Source organism: Stigmatopora argus, chromosome 21, assembly GCF_051989625.1.
Source record: "Stigmatopora argus isolate UIUO_Sarg chromosome 21, RoL_Sarg_1.0, whole genome shotgun sequence".
In the NCBI taxonomy this organism is placed as follows: Eukaryota; Metazoa; Chordata; class Actinopteri; order Syngnathiformes; family Syngnathidae; genus Stigmatopora; species Stigmatopora argus.
Genome location: NC_135407.1, coordinates 3342773 through 3359035, shown reverse-complemented (window position 1 = coordinate 3359035; position 16263 = coordinate 3342773). Strand labels below are relative to the sequence as shown.

The 16263-nt window shown below is 46.5% G+C and overlaps 1 protein-coding gene across 2 annotated transcripts; it reads left to right on the top strand.

The window, feature by feature from the left end:
* The first annotated feature begins 1967 nt into the window (after nt 1–1967).
* zbtb10 (zinc finger and BTB domain containing 10) lies at nt 1968–15211 on the top strand. 2 transcript variants are annotated; one of them, XM_077590543.1, is made up of 5 exons: nt 1968–2959; nt 8172–9180; nt 11815–11871; nt 12863–13038; nt 13987–15211. In XM_077590543.1, the coding sequence occupies exons 1-5, from the start codon at nt 2333–2335 to the stop codon at nt 14251–14253; spliced, it is 2136 nt and encodes a 711-aa protein (XP_077446669.1). In that variant the 5' UTR covers nt 1968–2332; the 3' UTR covers nt 14254–15211. The 2 variants fall into 2 exon arrangements, with proteins under 2 accessions (XP_077446669.1, XP_077446670.1); XM_077590544.1 differs by lacking the exon at nt 11815–11871 and having other exon boundaries at nt 1969–2959.
* The last annotated feature ends 1052 nt before the right edge of the window (nt 15212–16263 follow it).

Here is a 16263-nt window from a genome sequence, read left to right as displayed (position 1 = left end):
CATTGGCTGGCGTCGGCGGCGTAGAGGGCGCGGCTTGTCGCCGTGACGTCACGGCGTCCAAGTGTAAACAGTGGCGAGCACGTGGGTGTCAACTCAACGCTGTCAACATGGCGCATGCGCACAACGCCAGCCAGGCTGTTCTGACGTGTTTTTTGGCCAAATGAAACCCGGAAATCTTGTTTTAATCTTGTTTATTAATTCCAATAAGTAAATTATAAATGATTGTAAGCATACAACCCAGGTTTGCCACAACGAACAAATATTTCAGGTGTATAAAAGTGTATCAAAAGTGTCAGTCTATTAGCATACTACAAAAGCATAGTCGAATTGTATAAAAATTGAAAAAAATTGACAAAAAAAATAATACTGCGTGCATTAAATTATGATAGCCTGTACCTTTTGAAAAATATTGTTGTTATTTTTATTTGCTTTTGCAAAAAAAAATCCAGAAACGTAAAATGTAGTAGTGACCACTTTACCGTTCAAAGTGAACAATTGATATTAATAACTGTCACACAATTATAAAGTCAAACTAAACACTAGAATACTAAAACCAGAATCAATTCAAAGCACTCTAACGTTGTTCTTTTATGGCACAGTGGCCCTTAAGTTTCTAGCAACATGCTAGCCATGAATAATGTAAAAACCGTACGGTCAAATAATCGTCCAGTTCCATTTCATTCTCTACGGTAATCATTACACGTACTTCTATAACCATTTAAAGATGGACGACATAGTTCTGATTCCAGCAAGAAGCATGAGCCAACAATGCGGTAGCAACGTGTCTGTGCAGCCTGTCGGCAGGCCATTACGTGGGTGCGACGCATCCCCGAAGAGCCCCCTTAATGATATCTAAGGCCGGGTTGCGCCCCCGCTGCTGTTCACACGCTGTCTGCAAAGCCCTTAATTGGGCGGCAGTGAAACCTTACACCCGGCTATGCAAAGTATCACCCATGCATAAAGCCGGGAGGTTGTCATGAATGAACGCCGCTTGCCACTAGTGGACATTCTGTACTCTGCACGGAACAGGACAACAGTGTGTGACGAATTGGGATAATTTATCGCTTGTAGACGTGCAATCCTTTTAAATTGGGAGGGTTCCTGCTCGTATTGCAAATGGATTGAACGTCTAATGATGTCAATGGCAGACAATGAGATAGCAACAAAATCTAATGTATTCTTCCTCTGGCCAAGATGCACCTTCTCACCAGTGTATACACATATATGTGAATGAATGAATTTACATACCGTCATATATAATTACATTAAATAAAACATGATGCAGTCAGAGTAATTTTAAGATGAAATATGCTAGTTTTTAGATTTTTATGTATTGTGTTCAATGCATAAATTAAATATTTTTTAAATGTAATATTTGTCATTTATATTTTGATTATTATATCGTTTTCAATGTAACATTAAAAACACTGTTACAGTAATGTTTTCCTATTCTAGTGTATAAATAATTCAGTACGAATACGTTGAAGTATAAAAACAAGTTATTCCTAAAGACCTGAGGTATAATCCTATATGTATTATTTTAAAAAGTAAACATTTGATAAATGTTAAAGTGATAACGTAATTGATTTTTAAATAAATGATCATTAGCATTGTTTTACCGTAAAACACTTTTGACACCAGTAATAAATATACAGTCTTTTTTGTCATAAAACCAATATATGTAATGTTTTGGGTAGAATTGCATATATTCTCTATTAATCCCATGAGAGTGCACGTCAGAATAACATGACGTCACGCTCTTATCCTGTCACATACAAGTGGGATGGAAGGAAAAAAGTGCATTTGTGTGCTTGGAGGAGAGCCCGAAAGCGTTAAAAAGATAACTAAATTAAAAAAGAAAAAAAAGGGAGCGCGAGGGAGACGGCGAGATATGAGAAGCATGCGGAAAATGGGTGCAGCCTCGCGCACACAAAAGCCCCCATTGGCGATCCACAGCAGCACCCCCATCTCATCTCCCCCTCTTCCGAGTGGCCCCCTCCGCTCCTCCTCCTCCCCCTCCTCCTCCACCACCAGTCGAGGTGCATTGTGGGGAGGAAAGTCGTTGCCATTCGACCTCTGCGGGGCCTGCGCGGACGCAGCGAGAACCCTGAAAATGACATTATGCGCTTAAAAGAGCGATTTATTTCCGCATAAGCGACACTCTCTCACCGGCCGGGGGCTCCGCGACCGACAAAAAAAAGATAAGCGCGGCGGAGGGTGGACGAGCAGCGACGGCGGCTGGGAGACGGCGACCAGACGGAAGGAAAAAAGAACATTTTGCCGCGGCGGGGGGAATCCTGCCAGTCGAGACATTTATCGTAAGCGCAAGAAAATGTCCGGTGAGAGGAACCGCAGGTCGCTGGCGTTCCGAGGTGGAGGACTAGCAGTGCTAGCGGGCTCCGGCGGAGCCTCCGCCACCTCGGGGAACTGTAACAGCTGGGAGGCCCCGGCGAGCCAGGACCGACATTTTAACGGCAACCGGCCCGAGCAAGACGAAGACGGGGAACCGGGGGCGGCGGGACCAACGCGGAAGCGACTGGAAGGCGCCGGCTCGGTCAGCGACAGCACGGAGCCCGAGGCGGAGGAGGAAGAGGACGCGGAGGGGGTGGCCGGCAACCCGGGCCAAGGGGGTGACTCGGCCGCCAACGGCTACAAGGAAGCGGCCGGCGAAGACGGTGCGGAGTCGGGCAGCGGCGAGGCGGGACCCAGGAAATGCGGCGTGGAGATGAGACCGCAGACGATCCTCCAGAAGCACTCGCTCTTCCACGCGTCCTGGCTCCACGAGTTCCCCTGGCTGCGCTTCTGCCAGCAGACTGGGCTCATGTCGTGCTCGTGGTGCCGAGACGTGGCCACCCGCTGCGGCGACGAGCTCTCCAAGGGCAGCCGGAGCTACAAGCGGGCCCTGCTCCTCCGACATCACCTGTCGTCCGAGCACGGCAGGAATGACCCTAGCAAACAGGTAACCCAACCGCTTTGCCAGCTCAGCCGCCGCTCTGACGCTGTCAAACCTCGCCTCGGAACGCTTTTAGAGCCCCCCAACGCACTTGAGTCACTAGAACAGTCTGTCGCCGTTGACCTTTTGCCACTTTATTCAACAATTTGTGCCGCGAGGGAGCATGTCCAAGCCCCCCTTCCTCTTGTTGTTCGGTCCTTTCGGCTAAATTAGCTTAGGAGTTAGCTCGCCGCTAAACTAGCTCGTAGCTTCTTCGTAGCCGAATTTGGAGGCTCGAGTTTGTAAGAGTCGCTGAAAATCTCGCCCCTAACTATCTACTAGTTTTACTATTTGTCAATATGTCGTGCTTATTTGTTATTGTGTTCAGTTGTTTATATTGTTTTGAAGTGGGTCATATACAAGAACATTGAGTGGTTGTTTTAGACAGGGGTGGGCAAAATAGAGCACGCGGGAGATGATGAGGCTTGGAATACAATTACTCTTGTCCCTTAAAACTTTTTTGTGTTCGAAAAAAATTAACTAAATTATTTTTAATTTTAAAATAAGTTAATATAGAAACATGCATTTTAAAATGATTTTGTCTAATAATTGAATAGATTAATTTTAAAATTTATTGTAAATGCTAATTTACACATTGTAAATGTATTTCTTGTAAAACGGCTGTTTAAAAAAAAAATAACGTTTTGGTTTTGTCACTACATGGTCAATGTGGTACCTTGAAAACAAAAGTAACCCGTGGCTTCAAAAGTTTACATACCCCGCTCAAACTTAAATTAGATTCATATTCTGTTGACAATGTATAGTTTATGTATTTTTTTTCCGTTGCCTCAGCATCTGAGTTGATCGCTATCTCGCTAGAGGTCACAATGACAAGGGGAGCCGCACCTTTCCACAACCCCCTCCGGTGGGCCTCCTGTGCCGCCCTCTCAAGGTTCGCACTCCCCGGTGACCTCTGGTGCTTTTACACAACATTCCCCATCCTCCCCCTCCTCCCCTTGGGGAGCTAAATTACAGGCATTGTGCCACAATCAGCCCCCCCCAAAAATCCATACTGGACAAGCCCAACAACAACAAAAATCGGTGTCATCGCTTGGAAAGGGGTATGCTTTCCTTATGAGCTGCCATTGACACCTATAGACGTCTAATCTGTGTGAGATGTGGGAGACTTTTCGGTAGCGTTCTTCAAAAGTGGACTGAAATTGATGTATTTTGGTGGTTTGTGGATAGCCAAAAGACAAGTGAGGAGATGTTAATCTGTTTTTTTGGAACATTTAGTTAATATATCAGTGTAAATATCGGAAAATGGTTTTCTTGCTGACAAACATATTGAATGATCAATTGATTATAAGCCTGTCATATAAGTAGTAAGGCAATTTGGGGGTGTTTTTATATAGGTTGAATGTTACTCAACTCTTGTTTTGGTAATATTGAATGCAAAAAAATATGCTCAATCATTAGTGGAATTAGACATGGTTTTGAGGTCGCTTGTTCCTAAAATGTCGCGGTGGGTCGGATCGGGTATGCGGGCCATTAGTTTGACACTTAATAGAATGACATGGCATCACCTGACCCCCGTCATCCACATTTTTGTGGATTAATGGGCCCTACTGTTCACCCTTTGGGGTATAATAATGGGTGTATGAGTGTGATTTCACTTTTGAGCCCTCTTTTATAAAACATAGCCCCAAAAAACAAACAAATGGAAAAAGTAGGATGTGTTCCGCATGCAGTCTGCCGCCCCCCATCAATTGTGACATTCCAATTCATTTTCCAAAAAGAAAAATCAATTTCAGTCATTTAGATTTTTCTATATTACTTAACACCTTGTAGTTTTTTCCTGTTCTTTACTGCTTTTAGAAGAAAAACAACTTGATCAACCATTGAGCAACCCACTTTTCGACCCAAGCCACGTCTGCCCTGTACGTTGTTTTATCAGTATTTTTTTATGGCGCTGACAGTTGCACGTCATTTGGGGCCGCCATAAAAAGAGGGCGTGCGTCGCGACGTCCCGGATCGTGGCGATCCGGTGTCAAAGAGCATTTCGCCCGACGACTCTGCCGAGCGAGCTGTCGCGGCCCGTTTGACTGGGTGGGAAGAGGATTGGGCCGACCGCATTTAGTTCCTTCCCGGGGCGCACGCAATCGCTAATCACGATGACTTAAAGTGATCCGCTAACTTGTACACATGTCTAATTGGGAAGGAGCGCCTCGCCCTGCCCGCCAGTGGATTAGGGGGCAGCGGAGTCTCCCCGGCAACCAGAACTCCGTATGAGCCACGTCCTACTAATACGCCGTTTTTGGAAGAAGCGCGTTCAAGTGGGTCGGGAGAAAGGATAACTCGATTAGTCGCCAGCTGGGCTAAAAGTGGGTCTCCTCAGAGAGGGGGGGTTGGAGGCAATTGGAGAGGTGTGGTCTCGTGTCTGAATTTTTTTTTCAGCTAAATCAAATGAAAATGAGGTTAAAAAAAGTTCAAATTCAACAGAATAGCCCTTTTTAGCTCATTGTCCTCCATAGAGGTCCAATCCTTTTGAGGTGGGAAGTACGGCAGCCAACGCACGTACATTCGCTGCCGCCCTGCCTCTTCAAATGGGTTGGACGCCTAGGATTTCAGACCTTGGTTGTAACCTGAACAAAGACAGGGCAACCCCCTGTTTTGGAGGGACACCCGTCCGGACAGAGTGCGGCGCCAACGGCCGGTCGAGACGTTTGTTGGGGGCCAGAGGGAAAATTCTTGTTGAATTTTGCGCCCCCGCCCCCCTTTTTTACTCGTACTTCTTTGGCACGAAATTGTCGGAAGGCCGGGAGACGCTGGTTGCGGCCCTCCCACACCTTGGGCCAAATGCACACAGACGTATTGTTCTGCTATCTGGTCGGAGGCAGGGGGCTAACAAATGTGGATTTTTTTTGGGGTGGGGGGACTGTTGTAGCCTCAGGGGCCCGCTCATGAGTTTTGGGTGGGGTTCCCGACGTGTGTAATTTCTGCTTGGCGACAGTGCTGGATTACTGCTTGGGCTTGGCCTGTTTGCCGCGGGTGGAGGGGGGGGGCGGAGGTTTGTTTTAGGTTGGAGGTTTATTTGCGCTTTGGCCTATCTTGATGTCTCGGTCAGTCAAGAGACCCCCCCCCCCCAAACTTGTTTTGGTGTCCTCCACCTGCCTCCAGTTTTTCTTTGGATGGGCAGTATTACTTTAAAAGAAAATGGTGAAATACCACACAATTCCCTTTTACTCATTTTTAAGGAGGACTAGTTTGCCTAGTTGGATATGAGTGTCACCTGACTCTATGTACATTTTTCTAGATTTTGACAACCGGCGATAAACTTCAAACAGCATAGTAAAAATTCAAAAACAAGACAAACGACACCTTTGTCTACTTTGACTAACTTTGTTTGTCAAAACTCGAAAACGAGGCAAATGGAGCGTTTCCCTTTTGTGTTAGTGGACTGTGAATCACTTCCAGGTTCGCCACAGCTAGCACATGAAAAATACACGTAGTTACAGAGGCTCTTCCCTTTTTGGCCTTTTATCTGGCTGCCTGTGAACAGCCGAGAAAAAAAACTGCAGGAAGTTGAGTGGGGTGGCTAATTATTAACAGGGTCTGCCAATTCTCAGGTACGCTGGAATCCTTTAGGTCCTTTCCATGTCGCTTTACCTCTAATGCACTACTTTGGTTAGCTAGCCCTCCGTCCTGGCTATTTTCTTCCCTCCCAACAACCCCCCGGCATTCCTTAGAAAAATTTTGCCCGACTTTTGGACATTCCGCCACACACGCAAACCACACTTAAGCGCGTGGGCTCGATCCCTCCCGACCGGCAAAAGCGCACCCCCCACCCCCTCCCGGGCTCGGTCCCGTCGCGGTCTGAGTTTGCCCCTTGACAAAAGGCCCACAGTGAGTGGACAATGAGCCTCGGGGAGAACGCCAAGCATTGTGAAGGCGGCTCCAAAATGGGGCGACCGGCGTTCTCGGGCCTCCCCCTCATGGCGCTCCGCTCCACATTTTCTCTCAAGGTCTGGCGCCTATCAGCCCTCTCTTATCTCTTCATTGTAACTTTTCCTCCATTATGCGCCTCCTTTTCAGCCATTATGAGGAGCGTGCAGCCTGCAAAAGCACGTTCCCATTGGCTGTCTCTGCCTCTCAATCCCTCGCATCCCATCTCCCTCCAGCTGTGCGGCCGAGGAAGGATGATAACACCACCCCACCCCGCTCCCCTCGCCCCGTTTTATATGCCATCCCGTGTGCCCGAGTGGGGGCTGGGTGGGGACCTCAGAGAAATGGATTTAATCGGCTGAAACCCCCCAGCTGTGCGCGCGCGGGTGGGCGGGGGCAAAAAATGCAGGCGCAATGTGAATTATTCTGGATTAGAACATCTGCTGTGCAATTTTGTCGCCGGACGAAAAAACAACTTGTGGCGTAGATCCGCAAGATTGTTAGCCTAGCAAGCCTGATTTGTTTTTGCCACGTAGCAGATATACAATAGATGTGTGTACAACAAGATTGCAATGTATGACCTCCCAGTGTAAATGAATCGGACATCTATGGCGTGCAAAGAGTGAATTTGGGGTCACTTCATGCTTATTGGAGGGAATTTTGGGGGAATATCTTGGGTCTTTTCCTCTCTTTTGCTTCTTTATGTTCTTATAAGAATTTCTTCAGAATGGCTAGAAAATCTAACAGAGGCAACTTGTTTTTTTCCCTCTCGACTCCACTTGGGCCTATCCCTCCATTGTACCTCATTTCTCTACCCTCTCCCCTTGTGGGAGCCCGTCGGACCAGTTTCTCTCTCCCCTCCGGCGGGCGTGCCCGGAACCCCGGGGGTGTTTGTCGACGCCACGCTGTTTAGTAAAGATGAGGCGACCGCCGAGGAAGAAGTCGTATTTGGATAAACACACAACTGGGCTTTTATTTTGAACACGGTGTGCTTTACACGGTGAACTTTGCAAGCTGTGCCTTCTCTGTTCTTCCGACAACAGAGTTGTCCTTTGAATATCGGCCTTTTGGTGATGAGCCTCCATTTAAATCTCACGGTAGAAATGTCCAATTGTGTCGTGTCCAATCGTCTTTCTTTCAAATATAATAGTTGTTCACCGGCCCAGATGCTCCCTCCCAGCAATTAGTTTATCATGAGGCCACGTCCAATCCATTTAGAGTAGTTTATTTTTTGTTGTCTATTTGAATTGAACTGAAGAGTATTTTTGTTTTTGTTTTTGTTTTTGTTTTCAAGGAGTCGGGGCGACCTTTGGACAACGCCAGCCCGTCCACCAACTCGTCGGAGGAGGACTGCCGCAACAAGGCCAACGAGAACTCGTACTGCTACCAGCTGCTGCGCGAGCTGGACAAGCAGCGCAAGAGCGGCATCCTGTGCGACGTCAACATCGTGGTGTCGGGCCAGGTCTTCCGCGCCCACAAGAACATCCTGGTGGCGGGCAGCCGCTACTTCAAGACCCTCTACTGCCTGACGCAGAGCGAGGCGGCCGAGCGCTCCACCGTCACGCACCTGGACGTGGCCGCCGTGCAGGGCTTCTCCGTCATCCTGGACTTCCTCTACTCGGGCAACCTGCTGCTTACCAGCCACAACGCCATCGAGGTCATGTCGGTGGCCAGCTACCTGCAGATGACCGAGGTGGTGCAGTCCTGCCGGGCCTTCATCAAGGACGCGCTCAACATCAGCATCAAGCAGGAGGCGCCCGACTCGGTGCTGCTGGACTACAACAAGCCCCCCACGCTGGCCAAGGAGAGCCAGCGGGGCCGCCGCCAGCGCAAGCCCGGCAACTTCTGGGCCACCAGCATCCTCTCCAAGCTCTCCATCCAGGCCGGCGGCAACCGAGGCCGGGAGCCCGACCGGGACGCCGAGGGCCGCGGCGACGGCCAACTGCCCCGCGCCCCCGTCAAAGAGGAGTCCAGCGACGTGGAGGTGACGCTGGTCGGGGCCGGCCCCCCCGGCGCGCCCCGGGCCGACTGGAGCCACCACGACAACTCCTCCGACTCGGCCGACAACAACAACGAAGCCCGCGCGCGGGTGTTCGTCTGGAACGAAGTGGGCGCGGCCGCCATCAAGCGCGAGAACCCCGACGAGGCCGCCGGCAGCGGGCGCCGGAAAAAGACGGCCACCGCGCGAAGGTTCGTCTACAACTTCCCCCCCGAGCCCGAGGAGGGCTTCGACGAAGGCATGTTCGTCCAGCCATCCGCCTCCTACCCCAGGGATGACTTCTCCTCGCTCTCGGAAAATGCAGGTAGGACGGCGCAAAATGACAGGAAATGACCTCGACAGCGTTTTAACCCCTTGAAGCCTATCGTCGCTAATTAAAATTGACGCTTATCATTCAAACCGATCCATTTAAAGTAGAAGAGTCAATCACGTCATCACCGTCAATCTTAGCCACGGAGTGAATGTGTTTACATGTTTGAGTGTCAGTCTAGAGTGTATTCATATGTCATAATTAGGCGTTAATAGAGGGAAATTTGGGCGTGTGCATTGATATCGTCAAAAGTGTGTATGGTGAAATGTTTTTTTCTGGATTTGACATTTGATCGCATTTGATCGGTCACCAGAGTATTTTGCTATGGGCTAAGTTGTGTTAGTAATAAGGGGATATTTTTACTTTTTTTCCCGTACACAATTAATATAGAAGTGGGAAGGTTGGCCGCCAACATGTGTTCCCTGCCAATCTCCCAGTTCAAATGGGTTAGAAGTCCACTAATAGTGATAAACTATTAGTGTTTTTGGAGGGGAAAACTCTTTTTAATGTACTATCTAAAATGGCATAGACTATTATTTTTGGAGTATGCTAGTATCAACAGTAACGATGTAGTGTGTACATAGAAAAAGGCTTGAGCGTGCGCCCATAGCAGAGTTGCGCAGGCTCAACCTGCCCCGGCGTTCGCCCCCGATGATCCCCCGCTAATCGCCCCAGAGCCGGCCGGGGTGGGGCTTTAACCCACGTCAAGGCCCGCTCGCCCGCCGCACGCGCGCTGCCCCTTCCACAATAAAAATCTGGACACTTCCCATTTGGAAATCCTCTTTGTGTCCTTCCATCCATGCGGCGGCGGCGGCGGCCGGCACCCATCGCTATCCTTGAATAACCTTTTAATCTGCTCCCTGTCCTTTCTCGCGGGTCGTAATCTCTCCTTTGCCCATTAAAGCGCCGCTCCTCCACCGCCGCGGAAGCGCCGGACCTGTTTTTTCCCCATGTTCCCTTGCCTCCCTAATGCAGGATAATGAAGAAAGCGTGGGGGGTGGGAACGGGGGGGGGGGGGGGGGGGGGGGGGTGGCTCCCCCGCCTCAGCCCCCCCCTCTAAATGCGCCGCAATGCTCTTAGTGCCTGCGGCTCCTCTAATGCGCTCCACAAGCGATGCCCCGGGGGAGGCCCTCTAATGGTGCCCACCCGCGGGTGCGCCGCTGCCGGACGCCCGCATTTTTCTCGCCTCGCCGTTTGCCGGCGACATGGGAACCAGGCGCCTGCGCTTTAGATGCTCCTTATCGGTTTCTCCTATCAGTCTGGTCGTCACGCCCGATTCCTCGCCGCACACTGGCGGCGTTTGTTCAGCGCGTTACGTAGGTTCCACCAAGAGCCCCCTGCCGAGGATTGGGTGGGAATTCAACAACGCTAATAAGCCGCGTCCGCCTTTTGGAAAATGTCTACACACCCCTTATAAATAAAAATTTGCCACGGGTGGGTTAGCTGCGTTTTGGTGAATCTGGGGTCGATTGACTACACCAATCGGAGAGAATACACCTATCATACTGATAATGTATTTATTTTTAATTTGGGGAGGGTGATTTATTTATTTTCCACTTAAGATAAATAAATCAACTAAATTATTTAGAATTCTGAGAAAAAAAAAATGATAATGGAAGTGAAAATATCAGATCAGCAATGGGAATTTTATATTTACACATACATATACAGTCATACCTCACCTTATAAAATTAATGAGTTCCAGGAGTGTTTTTTCTAAGTTGAGTTGCATTTGATGTAAAATCCTTGATTCCTTCCAAGGCCCCCTAAATCCTTCAAAAATGATAAAAGTATGCCGTATTGTATGAAATGTGTTAAAGGTTAAAGAAAATTATTTATGAAACCATTAAAATGAATAAGATATGCAAATCATTTACCTTTGAGGTTGGGCAACTACGCCCAAGATACGTAAGGGGCGAGTCTTTAGCTCGTTCGTGATTGAGGGAGGAGATATACAATACAATAAACATTTGGCAGCTGAGAAAACCTGCGTAAACAAACAACTGAATCACACTAAAATTGGTGGGCGGCTTTGGGCCATATTCCTTCTTTGCACTAACACTCAACCGCATTCCACTTGAATTTTGTTGTTGTTTATCTTTTTTACTCCTGTTTTACTTCAACTGATAACACAAATACAGTACAAATAAGTATATCGGTGAAGCACCCACTGTTGAGTGGATTGGACATCCATCGCTGTCAATGGCACCCAATGCGTTCATGCCTTGTTCTTTTACAATTTACACCTTTGTCAACTTAAGGGGTGTCGACGTAAGAATAGAATTTGTTAGCCTCCTAATATATATAGTTGGGCCCTTTACAAATATTGAACAAGGGAACGTGCATTAAAGGTCGGTTGTACCAAACATGGAAAAAGCGGACACCCGCAGGTGTTCTCCCCCCCAAAGCTCCCTCCCCCTCTTTTTCCCACAACACCGCTTTAAATGCAATAGAGTCCCGTTTGTGTGTTTTTCTTCACATTGTGTGTGAACTGGTTATTCGTGTACATAAAACGTGGCTGGCCTCCCCTTGGACAAACCTCTCACCTCTCCCTTTTTTGTGTCGCCCACTCTCTCTCTCTCGCTTTCTCTCCCCCTCAATCCCCCAACCCTGCTTCCTTTTTCCCAGAGCTGGCCAATCAGATCCAGTATAGCATCATCCAGCCAGGGGAATCCTGGGAGAATGGTAAGAGACGAGAATGAATGAAAAATGAAATATTACAATAGGATTTAATAGCTTAGTATAAAACTTTTGGGGAAGTTTTCAGAATGCTGTACAATAATTTTCTGACAGATTTTCAGGCTTGGTAAATATTTAGCGAGGGGTCAGTAATTCGACCAAATGGAGATTGAGCTATAAGCGTGTCATTACCACGGCAACCGTGTGGTCGTATGCAAAATGGATGCTAAATGAGGAAAAAGGTGCATCGCCCCAATGACACTTGACACGGAGGTGCTTGGCTCAAGCAGCCCCTTCATCGAACGGGCATATTTTAACGCTTTAATGCCTGAATTTACATGAAGCAATATAGTTCAAACATTGAAGAATACGTAGTACGTAACAATTGATTGTAAATACCAAATATAGTGGAAAAATGAAAACAATCCTAAAATACAAAAAAACACAAGATTAAAAATGATAATAAAAGGAAAGCGAAAAATTATAATTTTATTGAAATAGTTAACCCCTTAATGCCCGCATTCGGGTTTAGCTAATGTTCCTAAAACTTTGAAACAAACAAGTGTGTGCATCGAAGCAGCCTCTTAAAGGAACATGCGGTTATAATGTTTTTTTTTTAATCTAATAAAAATTAAAAAAGCACATCCACAGGTAACCTGGGATTCATCAACCCCCAGCCAGAATGATGACAACCCCGCCCCCCCTAGCAACCTGCCCTGACGATAGCACTGTTGTGAGTTCAAACAAAAGGCCACGACTCTTCACTTCCCCCTCCGTCTTCCCTTTTCGAGTGCTTTCTAAATCAATAGGCCACTAATTTACGCTCAAAACCATCTGTCCGCACCCCCTTGGGGGGGTTGGAGAGCAGAGAGCACCTGACGCTCACCGCCATTGACGGCAATAAACATCCAGTGTCTGTTTTTAAAATGAAATATCTTGACCAATTTACCTGCACTTTGAGTTTCCTTAACATGAATTCTTTTTGGGGGGCGGTCAGGTGAGTCGCCGCTGCTGGCCATCAACAAACTGAAGTGTCCGCACTGCAACTACATCGCCAAGCACCGGCGCACCCTGAAGAGGCACCTGGTCATCCACTCGGGTGTGCGCTCCTTCAGCTGCGACATCTGCGGCAAGCTCTTCACCCGACGCGAGCACGTCAAGAGACATTCCCTGGTGAGTCAAACATATATCTTTTTTTACTCTTTTGGCTCGCGTAGTACAGCAGAGGTAACCGTTAGCTTGCCGACAACGTTGCGATCCAATTCGTATCGCCATGCGTGGATCCCGTCATAAAAATGTCAATGCTACTAAAAATCATCAGACACGTGCGATACTGAAATTCTCTTTAGGCGGGTAGCAAAAATATTTGGAAATTAATAACAAGAATGTTGAAAACAGTTGGCCTGGTGGCTAGCTAACATGAAATGGAGCAGAATACTAGTATCAATTCTACAGCCTCTATTGATATTGTTGCCTGAATGGTCAACAGATCATATACTCCTATATTGATTTATATTCCCTTTTTTTTGTAAAACACACTACTAGTTAATTTAGGGGCTCAGAAGTTGTCATTTGGGAATCTATGAGGAAACTGTTCCTAATTGACTTTTATTTGTTTTGTTTTTTTAACAATATTTTATTATTTTTATTGTATTTATAGTATTTGTTTATTTATTTATTTATTCTATTTTTATTTTTGATATACATGTTGCCAAAGCGTATATATATAATTCAAATACAATAAATAATAATATAAAAAATTCTTTGACAAACAGTAAAAAAAAGATTTCGTAGTGAAGGCAGGTTTTTTTTAACCAAATATGCGTGTAGTATACTTGAACATTTGTATCGTCAACACAAAAAAAAAAGAACAAATTATGTAATTAATCGCCATTCATCAGGTGATTCAGTCCTCAAGACGTTAAATGCCATTTTTTTATAAATAGGAACCACGTTTGTAAAAGGTGGATTATTCTTGAAACGTCCCAATGCCGTCCGTCCCAGCAACTCGTTAACTCGCCTCTCGTTAGTATACAAACAATTGCGCGGGCGGCGAAGAAAAAGTGGGCAGAAAATGGCGATTTAATCCCAAATATCCATCCGACCCGACCCGTCCGGCAGGTCCACAAGAAGGACAAGAAGTACAAGTGCATGGTGTGCAAGAAAATCTTCATGCTGGCGGCCAGCGTGGGCATTCGGCACGGCTCGCGGCGTTACGGCGTGTGCGTGGACTGCGCCGATTCGCACCAAGCGGGCCAGGACGGCCTGGAGTTCCCGCGCGACGACGACTTTGACGACGAGCCGCCGGAGGCCGACGACACCGGTGCCGCCTGGGCCCGCGGGGGCGACGCCGGTGTCGCCCCTCCCGACCACGACAAGGAGTTCTAGCCTTGATTTTTTTTTTTTTGTTTGTTCCGATAAACCTAAGCTGGTAAACAATCAACTCCAAAAGTGCTATCGAAAACCTTATGCGAGTTTGACAAAGTAAAACAAAAACAAAAAAAATAAGGTAGCGTCGGAAGCCCGCCATGTACAGATTTAATTATTATTATTATTATTATTAATTATGCCCACCGGAGAAAGATATCAAGCAATCAGGTTTTTTTTGTTTGTTTGTTTTTGATGTATTTTTCCTTTGAAAATAGGCGGGAAGGGCCAATGATCAGAGTAAAAAAAAAAAAAAGAGTTAATTATTTAATTTAAAGATTCTATGGTCTTATCGCAGATGATTTAATTTTTCCGTTGTTTCTTGCTGTTTAGATAGCGTTTAGTAACGCTAAAATATTCTATATTCCTTTTTTTTCCTTTCCCTGCGCAAATCTCGGAACCAAAAAGTCTGTAGGGTGACTCGCAGCCATATTTATGACGTATTCACACGGAGAAAAAAAAGAAGAAAAAACAAGTACAAAACGAGGGCTGCGACCGCGTCGCGCCGAACAGACCGCACACCGAGACCGAGCAGGAAAAAAAAAACTACTGAATACGACACCTTTTTCACGTTTGTTTTCTTTCTAGAGTTTTATGAAAAATTATTTAAAAAGTATACGAAGTAAAGCGCAAGGGGGAAGGGGGGCTGTTCTAGCTAGCTTTATACCAATCGCCGCGTCACGCTAACACTTTAAAAAAAAGCATTTGACCTTCACTTAAAGCTTGAATCGTTGTTTTTTTTGGTTTTGTTTGTTTGTTTGTTTTTGCCAAATGATGACGTTTGGTGCTGTAATGCTTTGTCGCAGAATACTGGACCTACGAAACAAGCGAGGCTTTAATTCTTATGATGTCTGAAAAATAAGCTTCAATTGTTCAACTGACGCTTCACACCTCCTCTCGACAACACTAGAGCCTCTTTCACGCAGAAAATCCGCCCCAAACACAAAAAGAGACCCCACCTTTGTCCGCCTTTGACGCAAAAGCCCGGCTTTAATTCCGAAAGCGCGCTAGCTTCGGAGCCGTTAACGCGAGAGACAAAACATATCGGACTTTGCCTTTCGCACACTTTCTTACCGGAGAGTAAAAAATGGACCTAAAGCGTGATAAATGCTATCATCTTTGACATACAAATCTTCATTTTTCTACTTCATCGCAGAATTCTGGACCAACAGCATAACAGATTATTTGATCGCGTTGATCCCGTAAATAGAAAGAGACAATTTCGTTGTTCACTGAATAAAAGCCAGTATTTCCAGTAGTGTTGGATACTAGTAACAGTAGCGATACTGCACAAAAATGACATCATCATGCCTGTGCAGTATGTGCTTTTCAACATCTAGTTTCCCCACTGCTGGTTGCCCTACCCAAGATGGCCGCCAGCTATGCATGCCAAAGTGCCATTTGCCATGAACGAACGAACTTCATTCATTCAGATGGATTGGACGTCTAATTCGCCATAATATCACTTAGTTTTCATTTTCATTTGGGACAGTACAGCTTTAATTCTGATCTGTCGTTATTAAAAAGTTACCTCAATCAACACACTAGCCTCGTTAACACAGATCGCAAAAAAAAAACAGAACGGGGTGAATTACACCCCCCGCGTGGGCATTACGATAGCTCCCGTTGGTGAGGTATCGTGGCACAAAACTGGACCTAGAACACAGCTTTAAACCAGAACGCTTCGTCATCATCAAAGTCAACACTAGCGAGCTCCTTTCACGCATTATCGGAAAAGCTTTACAACCCTTTACTTGAACTTTGGCCTCACTTAAGAGTCGCTGTAAGAAAAAATCATTTTGTACAACACACAGATATTCACAAACCGCTAGGATTTGCCTTTGCCTTCACCTGTCGGAAATTGCGCGTCGTTCAAAGTCGTGTTTTCGGAAAAATAGAACAGCTTTGTCGAAGGGTGCCATTGTGGACTTGTTGGAATCGGTCGACGTTAGCTCGTTGTACACCGATATT

What these genes read in the sequence shown, in the direction of transcription:
- zbtb10 (XM_077590543.1), top strand. Translation starts at nt 2,333, where the DNA reads ATGTCCGGTGAGAGGAACCGCAGGTCGCTGGCGTTCCGAGGTGGAGGA. An exon ending in GGAATGACCCTAGCAAACAG is followed by an intron (nt 2,960 to 8,171) that starts GTAACCCAACCG and finishes TTTGTTTTCAAG; the next exon opens with GAGTCGGGGCGACCTTTGGA. An exon ending in CTCGCTCTCGGAAAATGCAG is followed by an intron (nt 9,181 to 11,814) that starts GTAGGACGGCGC and finishes CCTTTTTCCCAG; the next exon opens with AGCTGGCCAATCAGATCCAG.